Source organism: Mauremys mutica, chromosome 1, assembly GCF_020497125.1.
Source record: "Mauremys mutica isolate MM-2020 ecotype Southern chromosome 1, ASM2049712v1, whole genome shotgun sequence".
Classification (NCBI taxonomy): domain Eukaryota; kingdom Metazoa; phylum Chordata; order Testudines; family Geoemydidae; genus Mauremys; species Mauremys mutica.
Window position 1 is genome coordinate 360,901,262 of NC_059072.1, and position 10,344 is coordinate 360,911,605.

General features: G+C 45.0%; 2 protein-coding genes across 2 annotated transcripts; one reads left to right on the forward strand and one right to left on the reverse strand.

The window, feature by feature from the left end:
• Positions 1 to 628: 628 nt before the first annotated feature.
• Positions 629 to 1,564, forward strand: LOC123361814 (olfactory receptor 51G2-like). The gene has a single exon (XM_045001964.1). It carries the CDS (start codon positions 629 to 631, stop codon positions 1,562 to 1,564), a length of 936 nt encoding a protein of 311 aa, XP_044857899.1.
• A 7,844-nt stretch (positions 1,565 to 9,408) lies between these two features.
• LOC123361815 (olfactory receptor 51G2-like) lies at positions 9,409 to 10,344 on the reverse strand. The gene has a single exon (XM_045001965.1). The coding sequence runs from the start codon at positions 10,342 to 10,344 to the stop codon at positions 9,409 to 9,411; it is 936 nt and encodes a 311-aa protein (XP_044857900.1).

The window sequence follows — 10,344 nt, forward strand, 5'->3', positions numbered from 1 at the left end:
TCTGTTCATTCCCTCTGGGGCACCAGGCATCAGCCACTGTCGGAGACAGGATACTGGGCTAGATGGACCTTTCGTCTCACCCAGTATGGCCAATCTTATCTTTTTGTGTTCTAAGGTCACAATGGTAAAATCATACAGTGCTCAAGAAGGCTGTGGAAACCACAGACACAAGATATCAATGGGGCCAAGAGCTTAACAAGATTCAAAGAGGGACTGAGTTATCAGAAAATCCAATTACAGTCGAGGATTGTTTTAGAAAACTTTTGGAGAGGCCCTAAACCTTCCTGATTTACACCACCAAATTTGTCTAACTAGTGGGTGTCAGGGGGATACTCCCTGGGAGCAGGTTATCTTATAGCTGCCTATTTCAGGGCTTCTTTCACCTTCTCCTCAACCATCTGAACGTGGCCACTGGTTACTGGGGTAGATGGACTACAAGTCTGATCCAGTCTGGCTAATCAGAAACATGTAAATCCTAGAGTAAGTTTTTGCTTATCTACCTTCAGCTCTGGGAGTCTGGAGGCTTGAACTGAGAGCAGAATAAATTCTTGATAAATATAATCTAATTTCTTATTTCTTTTCTTTTAGAAAGAACATTTCAGAACTCCTCAGACCTGCCCAGTACAATATGTCAGCTGCCAATGACACTAAATTTAAATCTGTAATATTCCTTCTCACCAGGCTACCGAGTCATGATGATGCACATCTCCGGATTTCTATCCCCTTCTGCTTCATGTATGTTATTTCAATAGTAGGAAATTCAATTATTCTGTTCATTGTAAAAACAGATCCAAGCCTCCATGAGCCCATGTACATTTTCCTTTCCATGTTGGCCGTCACAGACCTTGGCATATTGATAACGACACTTCCGACGATACTGGGCACACACTTGTTTAACTCTAGGGAGATCAGCCTCGATGCCTGTTTAGTCCAGCTTTTCTGCATCCACTTGCTTCAGTGCATTGAATCCTCTGTGCTGTTGTTGATGGCCTTTGACCGCTTCATCGCAATCCATTACCCGCTGAGATATACTTCCATCTTAACCCTGCTGAGAATAGCCAAGATGGGACTGGTGGTTATGATAAGAGCCATGGTCATAATACTTCCACTTCCTTTTCTCCTGAAACGGTTCCAATACTGTCGAGACAATGTCCTCTTCCATTCCTACTGTGTGCACCGGGAGGTCATGAAGATGGCATGTTCGGATATCACAGTCAACATCATCTATGGATTGTTTACTAAACTGTTCCAGATGGGGTTGGACTTGCTGCTCATCTTCCTCTCTTATGTGATGATCCTCAAAACAGTGCTGAGCATCGCATCCCATGAGGAGCGCCTAAGGGCCCTGAACACCTGCATCTCCCACCTCTGCGCCCTCCTGCTCTTCTACACACCAGATATCAGCTTGACTGTGATACACTACTTTGGGAAGGGCTCTTTACCATTACTTCAGATTGTCCTGGGCTACATCTCCCTGCTTCTCCCCCCGCTGATGAACCCAATTGTGTACAGCGTGAAAAGCAAACACCTTCGTGTGAGGATAATCAGGGTGTTCATCAAGTGAAGGGTCAGTTCACCACCTGGCTCCAGTGACATGGGAGACGAAAAATATGGGCCACATATTCCGCCCTGGACCCTTACATCCAAGATTACATGAGTTACTGATCCCAAGGCAGGCAGCAGCATTTACAGAGTGACTTTTTGTGGAGAGCCAGGGGATTGGTGGGATTTTGGCCCATAAAGAGCCGGATTCATGGTCACTCCAACCTCACAATTCCTGTTGATAGTCAATAAAGGGAAGGAATGTGGATGCTGTTTCACATTACTGATGGCCTGTCATTGTCATTTGTCTCTCTAAACATCCAAGTGCTATGAAAACAGCTGCAGAACTGTTCTGCTGTCACAGTTCTGGCCCATTCTGAGCGCTCTGGGTGCAGCACGACCCATGAGTGCTGCATCAGCTGTGGACAGGGGCTATTCAAGGGGCAAAGTCAGTCAGTCTACCCCGGAACACTCAGATGCTAGTGACTGACTGGTGTCACTGTCAGACACATGATTAACGCAGGAGCGACACTAATGGTCTGACACACAGGAGTCCTGGTAAGAGACTCAGGCCAAGATTCCCTCCCCTTCTGCTCCATTTGTGCTGCACCAGCAATGCAAAACAGTGGAAACTGGCCTCAGCTCAGGCCCAGCGAGCTCCTATCCAAACCCAGCACATTCAGTGTAGGGTGAGCACCATTTCAAAAGACAGAAGAGGGACACAGATCCGGACTCCTGTTCCCTCGGTGACCCTGCTCCTGCCTCCTTTCTTCCCCCTGGAGGCCCCACTCTCTACTCCTCCTCTTCCACTCAGGCTCCACCCCCAGTCCAGGCCAGAAGCCAGAGCCGGGCCATGGAAAGAGCTGATCAGGGAGCTAGAGCCTCTGTGAGGAGCCCCAGATCCTCCAGCTGCCCTGGGCAGGGGACTTGGGGGACAAGAGAAAGCCCCAGCCTATGTCTCTGCCCGTCAGGACGCATCCCCAGAGAAGTTGGAGAGTCTGGGAATCTCCACAGCAGCCTGGGCTCTCAGGGTAGATGTAACTGTTCTTTTGTGGGTCACAACTGCGAATACCAAATTCAGGACAAATTGCTGAGAAATAGGGCAGACAGACCCCAAAAACTGGTGATTATTCTCCCATGAGATATAGCAAAGCAGCAACACAAAGTGAAATTCCGTTTCACCACACTGGCTAACAAGAAGTCATAAAAGCAGTTTCCTAGATATCCCAGTATTTATATCTCCATCAAAAACACTAGATTGAAAGATGCGTGGGTCTTTAGAACCAATTTAATGTAAGAACAGGTTCATTTGATCCCAAAGGACCAGCCGCACAGACAGGTGAATATATAACTCAGATCTTATCCCAAAATCATGCTGATGCCAATCATTTGCTAGCTATAATCTAAATATTTATTGAAAGAAAGAAAGAAAGAAAGAAAGAAAGAAAGAAAGAAAGAAGTGAGAGTAAATATTGGTTAAAGGAGTCAAATACATACAATAAATGGAAAGTTCTTATTCCAGGCTTGTAGCAGTGATGGAATAAACTGCTGGCTTGATAAGTCACTAGTTGCTTCCAAATCATTGGAAAGACCTCAGTCCATTGGTTAGATGCTCCCATTAGTACAAATTCATAGTCCAGAGGCTTGATCAGGAAAGAAGCAAAATGGAGGTGTTTCTATTTATAGCCGTTTATAGCGTCAGCCATGTGGAGGGAAACCTACTGTTTCAAACACAGCCCTCAGCACAGCTAGTGGGAAATTACAGGAGACAAGCTGGGGTTTGGAATCACATGAGCAAGTCACCCGTCCATCCATAATCTTGCTTAGTTACAGCAGGAACTTATTGCCTATACCCCGACAGACCATTTCCAGGACAGTCTATTCAGTGTAGATGGGCATCTCCCATGGTCCATTGTCAGTTAAGTGTTTCTTGATGAGCCCTTAATTTGAATAGTCCCTCTAAGATTTGCAGGCTAATTACTTTGTGGGTAAAAAGAACAGGAGTACTTGTGGCACCTTAAAGACTAACAAATTTACCGCAGGAGCAAACATTTGAAATCCAGGTATAGAGACAACAGTCATACTTTCAAATACAAAAATGATACATGCATAGAGATAGCACAGCCATAACCAGCAAATCACAACTTTTTCATAGACATCTTACATCTCACATTTTGTACAAGTGTGTTGCAAATATATAACAGTGGTGGTGAAAGTGATCTATGTGGTCATATTTTGATCAGAGACCATCACAGTAGCTCTTACCATGCCCCAGCTCTGGCATGGCCGGGAGGCGGAGCCTCAGGGGAATCTGAGCAGCAGGGGGCAGGGCCTAGTGATAAGAGATGTGGGCGAGGGGCTCAAGGGAAAAGGGGTTGCAGCAAGTCTGAAGCAATGCAGACACCAGCAACGGGGGTGGTAGGGTGTTCATGAGTAAAGCAGACTGGTCAAGTTGGAGCACAGGAGACCTTGGGTGTTGCAGAAGACTGAATAAATGTGACCCCTCAAAGGGAGCTCTTGTTTTAAATATTCCAGGCTGAGAGCAGGGTGCCTGCGGGGCCACCTCAAGCCCCCAGGGGACACTCTGTGGTGGCCCTGATCCGCACGGACATGGCCAGAGTGTGCTGCACACTTGGAAGCTGTTAAAGTCAGGCAGAAGTTAGCCCAGTGCCCAGGCTGCTTTAAAATCTGCTGTGGCAGAGGGAGAACAGGCCAGAGAATCAACTATCTCCTTGCCACCCCCGCTCTCTGCAGCATGGCCGGGAGGGGGAGCTCTGCAGCTGCAGCAGAGATTCCATCCAGGCCTGTCACCACTCGGATGGCTGGTAGCCTGGTGCTGTGGTGTAGTTACTGCTCTGTGACTCAGGACAGGTGGATTTAATTCCCTTGTCATCTGTTACTATGAGCAAGCCATTGGCTGTCTCCAAGCCTCTGCTCAAGTAGATAATAGCCCTGCCCTGCCTCACAGTGATGGTGAGAGGATAAATTCATTCAAGGTGCTCAGAATCAGATACTCGGAGACCCTAAGATCAGGGCTTTTTTAGGGCTCCATGGAGTAACAACTCCATCACTAGCACCATCCTGGTCAGCTGGTCAGTAATATGTCCCTACTGCTTTTTTATTAAAGCATGGAATTACTATTCATATAGATCCTTTGGTACAGTTTGGTTCATTTAAGATTTTTACTTCATTTGTTTCTACACTTTCTTTAAGATATAGTGCCACTCCCCCACCAGCACGACCTGTTCTGTCCTTTGATATATTTTCTACCCTTTCATTACCCTCATTCCACCAAGCTTCTGTGATGACTATTATATCAATATCTTCATTTAATATGAAGCACTCTAGTTCACCCATCTTATTATTTAGACTTCTCGCTTTCGTATAAAAGCACTTTATAAACTGTCACTTTTTAGCTGTGTGCCATTACATGATGTAATTGAATGGGAGGTGTTTTTTTTCATATAACTGTTGCTCATGAGATCCTACCTGTATTTATCATTTTCCATTCTCTCCTCTTTACAAGGACATAAAGAATCTCCAGTAACAGATCATCCCCTAAGTCTGTGTCCGTAAACGTGCTCCTCTGCACCTCTCGGCTTTCCCGCAGCCCTTAGTTTAAAAATTGCTCTACGACACTTTTAATTTTAAGTGCCAGCAATCTGGTTCCATTTTTGGTTTAGGTGGAGCCCAGCCTTCCTGTATAGGCTTCCTCCTTTCCCCAAAGTTTTCCCATTTCCTAATAAATCTATATCCCTCCTCTCTACACTATCGTCTCAGCCATGCTTTGAGACCCTGCAATTCAGCCTGTCTTACTGGCTCTGCACATGGAACTGGAAATGGTTCAGAGAATGCTACCACAGAGGTCCTGAACTTCAACCTCTTAGCTAGCAGCCTAAATTTGGCCTACAGGACACATCTCCTATCCTTCATTGTGTCATTGGTACCTACATGTACCACGACTTCCCCAGCACTACACATAACTCTTTCTAGATGTCTCGAGAGATCCGCAACCTTCGCTCCGGGAATGCAAGTCACCATGCAGTTCTCCCAATCACCACAAACCCAGCTATCTATGTTTGAATTTCTGAAATCTATGACCTGTATCTTCCTAATAACTAGAGTTCCCTTCCCTGGAGAGATAATCTCAATGCGAGAGGATACCACAACATGATGTGGAAGGAGGGTCCCAACTAAGGGGTCATTTCCTTCTGCTCCAGTTGAATATCCTCCTTCTCTGAGACTTTCATCCTCCTCAACAGAATAGAAACTGTCAGACCAGGAGTGGGACTGTTCTACTCTGTCCCAAAAAGTCTCATCTATGTACCTCTCTGTCTCCCTTGGCTTTTCCAGTTCACCCACCGTGGTCTCCAAAGTCCATACACGCTCTCTGAGGGCCAGCAGCTCCTTGCACCGAATGCACATCTATGCCACATGCTGCATTGGATGTAATGAACTGGATAGCTCCTACTCTGTTGCTGGGCTTCTACCTACATTCTCTTTTCACTACTGAAACTCATTCCTTTATTATTGTTATTTTTACCAGGGAGTGTTTTGGCATTAAGTTTTAATAATGTTAAGTGTATCTCGCTCCCCTCAAACAGCTCCTCTGGTCACTTAGGAGCAGGGTTTTAAAAACCTTGTTCTTTCTGATTAGCCCCGATCCCTGTTTAAGTGCTGATGGGTACGAAAGGGCTTAGGGATCAAAGTCTTGTTAAGAAGCTCTCAGCCTCGACTAGTAGGCCTCTATATTCAGCACACGGTCCCCCAGACAAACACATCACAAGATATATTTCAGTCAATCAGCAAGCACATCTCAAACACACACACTACAGACAACAAACTTACCCCAAGGGTCATGTAATTGCTCCTCCTTCACTTGGAGAAGTCGCCCGCAAAACTCCCTCTGACAGATTCAAGCACAGAGACCCCCATTGGGACTGCCACCTGATGTGCTGAGACTATCTCTGAGTCTGTTTTCCTTGGCAGCTTGGGACTTCAGTACTCTGTCTTGTTAAGCCAGACATGCTAGCCTGCTACAAACACAGACCCAGGTCTGAACCACGTCCTCCAAAAGCTGAAGACTTAACAGAAAATAGCTTAGAAAGTGCTCCTGTCTGTAGTACCCAGATACCCAGTTCCCAATGAGGTCCAAATGCTAAATAAATCCATTTTACTCTGTATAAAGCTTATACAAAGTAAATTCATAAATTGTCCACCCTCTATAATACTAATAGAGAGATATGCACAGCTGTTTGCTCCCTCCAGGTATTAATTACTTGCTCTGGGTTAATTAATATGCAAAAAGTAATTTTATTAGGTATAAAAAGTAGGATTTAAGTGGTTGCAAGTAATAACAGAGGGAACAAAATAAATTACCAAGCAAAATACAATACACAAGTCTAAACCTAATACAGTAGGAAACTGAATACAGATGAAATCACAACCTCATAAATGTTCCAATAAGCTTCTTTCACAGACTAGACTCCTTCCTAGTCTGGGCCCAATCCTTTCCCCGGTACAGTCCTTGTTCCAGCTCAGGTGGTAGCTAGGGGATTTCTCATGACTGCAGCCTCCTATGTTCTGTTCAACCACCTTATATAGCTTTGGCACAAGGCGGGAATCTTTTGTGTCACTGGGTTCCTATCCCTCCTTATAAATGGAAAAGCACCAGGTTTAAGATGGATTCCAGTACCAGGTGACATGGTCTCATGTCCTGTCAGACCCTGAGCCTTCATTTTTCCTGCCCTGACTTACAGGAAGGCTTGCAAGTGAACAGAGCCATCTACAGTAAATTGTCCTGGTTATCAAGATTCCAAACCACCATCAATGGGCCACACTTTGCATAATTATGATAGGACCTGAGAGTTATATTTCATATTTCTAGTTTCAGATACAAGAGTGATACAGTCATACAAATAGGATGAACACACTAGCTTATAAGCTTTTTAATGATCCCTTACAAGAGACTTTTTCATGAAGCATATTCTAGTTACATTATATTCACACTTATTAGCATATTTTCATAAAATCATATGGAGTGCAACATCACACTACTCTGTTAGCCACTCCTGTTCACTAGCTCCTTTCTCTAATGCTTCGTGCTGTTTGCTCACAAACCTACTTGTTTTAAGGAGGCTGAAGTTGGCTGTATAGCTCTGGTAACAAGCACCTGAAGAGAAGTGACTGAGGTGTCTAGTCGGACCTGTTTGGTGATACGCGTTTAGCACGGATGGGGTGTTGTTCCCAGCTGGAAGAGTGGAACAATTGTGAGACTCATCCCAAGACAGGAAAGGCCTGGTTTAGAGAGTGAAGACACCAGATAGCCTTGTTTACTGTGAAAATCTCAATTCTTCTTGTGCAACATCTGTCCTGGTTGAGTGCCTATCAGCATTGAGACTGGCAACATGTTCAAGTTGCAGCCAAGATAATGATCCACTTGAGACAATGATTCATAAAGTCATAGAATTTACAGCCAGAAGGAGACTTTAAAAACTCTAGTCCAGACCTTCTCAAACTTGGGGGCGGGGCCCGTAGCAGAGGTGCAGAATGTATTCAGGGAGTGAGTGTGAGAACCTTTAGGGGAAAAAACCTTCCTGTGCAAATTTTATCCATGGCAATGAATAACTAGGAAAGCTGATTGCTCCAAACATATCCAGTCCTCAGACAGCACTGTGTGTTTGACTCTAGGTAAAAGACCCTCGCTCTTAAAAATGTGTGCTGCATTTCCAAATTTAATTTGTCTGGCTTCAGTCTCCAGCCATTGGTTCTTGTTATACTTTCCCCTGCTAGATTAAAGAGTCCATTAGTAGCTGGTATATTGTCCCTGTGATGCTGCTTGTAAACGGTCATCAAGTCAGTTCTCAATCTTTCCTACTTCTACTCACTACGCCTCTGTTTATACAGCCAAGGGTAACTTGGAAATGACATAGGTGGAGAAAGACCTGGGTGTATTAGTCAGTCCCAGCATGACTGTGAGCCACTGATGTGATGCTGCTGTGAACAAGGCAAATGAGATCCTAGAATGTGTCAGGAGAGGTTGGGAAGTATTAATAGCCTTATAACAGACACTGCTGTGACCTCCTCAGGAAAACTGTGTAAAATTCTGATCACTCATATTGAAGTAAGATTAATTTGAACTGTAACAGATGCAGAGAAGGGCTCCTAGGATGGTCAGGACAATGGAGAATCTGGCTTAGGAGGAGATTCAAAAGGGCTTGGCAGGTTTACCCTAACACAATGCCGGCTGAGTGGGGATTGGATTGCTCTATCAAGACATGAGGAGATAAACACCAGAGTCCAAATGAGTCCAACTACCTCAAACTTTTCCCCCTTCTTTCTATATTAGTAACACAATGACATGTCCCTTAAAGAAAACTTGTTAAGCAAGCAGTTTCAATGGTCAAGCAAGAGTTTCCTTCTGATTATTGATTAACCAGGTGTGGATTTTTCCAGAGTTTGCAGCCTTGAGACCCTGTTAGACACATTCCTGGGGCACATCTTGGTCTGCTAAAATGCATGTATCAGCAACATTAACACTATTCTCATCAGGAAGGACGCGGGGTCAAGGTGCCCTTTTTGTGGCACCCAAAACCCCCTCTCCTCCTGCCTTGGTCAAGCTGAGACTGCTGCATGGCCAATGTACAGCTTGCTGACTAGGCTGCTTTTTGCAATAAGCCATAGTGGTTTCAGGCACTTTACTGGTTTGCCATAATCTCCCTGTACAATCCTGCCTGCATTTCTCGCTGCAGAGTGGAGATCAGCAGCGCATGCCATCTCGGATGTAAGGGTCCAGAATGGAATAGGTGTCCCATGATTTTCATCTCCAGTGTCACCAATGCTGGAACCAATTGATGAACTGACCCTTCACTTGACAAACACCCTGATTATCCTCGCACGAAGGTGTTTGCTTTTCACGCTATACACAATTGGGTTCATCAGCGGTGGGAGAAGCAGTGAGATGTAGCCCAGGAGAATCTGAAGCAAGGGAGAAGAGCCCTTCACAAATCTGTGTATCACAGACAAGCTGATCTCTGGCGTGTAGAAGAGCAGGACGGCACAGAGGTGGGAGACGCAGGTGTTCAGGGCCCTGAGGCACTCCTCATGGGATGCGATGCTCAGCACTGTTTTGAGGATCATCACGTAAGAGAGGAAAATGAGCAGTGAGTCCACACCCATCAGTAAAAGTTTAGTAAACAATCCATAGATGCTGTTGACTGTGATATCGGAACAAGCCATCTTCATGACGTCCTGGTACAGGCAGTAGGAATGGGAGAGGACATTGTCTCGACAGTATTGGAACTGTTTTAGGAGAAAGGGAAGTGGTAGTATTACGACTATCGCTCTTAGCAAAATCATCAGTCCCATCTTAGCGATTGTTGGCAGAGTTAAGATGGAGGTATATCTCAGCGGGTGTCGGATTGCAATGAAGCGATCAAAAGCCATCAACAAGAGCATGGAGGTTTCAGTGCATTGAAGGAAATGGATGAAGAACAGCTGGGTAAAACAGGCATCCAGGCTGATCTCCCTAGAGTTAAACAAGTATATGCCCACTATCGTCGGCATGGTGGCTACCGATATGCCAAGGTCTGTGACGGCCAACATGGAAAGGAAAATGTACATGGGCTCATGCAGGCTTCGATCTGTTTTTATAATGAACAGAATGAGTGAATTTCCTAATATCGAAATAACATACACTATGCAGAAGGGGATAGAGATCCAGAGATAGATGTCTTTCTGACGTGGTATCCCAGTGAGAAGGAACACTACAGATTTAAATTTGGTGTCATTGACAGATGACAT

Coding starts and splice junctions, on each gene's coding strand:
- LOC123361814 (XM_045001964.1), top strand. CDS start 629: ATGTCAGCTGCCAATGACACTAAATTTAAATCTGTAATATTCCTTCTC.
- LOC123361815 (XM_045001965.1), bottom strand. CDS start 10,344: ATGTCATCTGTCAATGACACCAAATTTAAATCTGTAGTGTTCCTTCTC.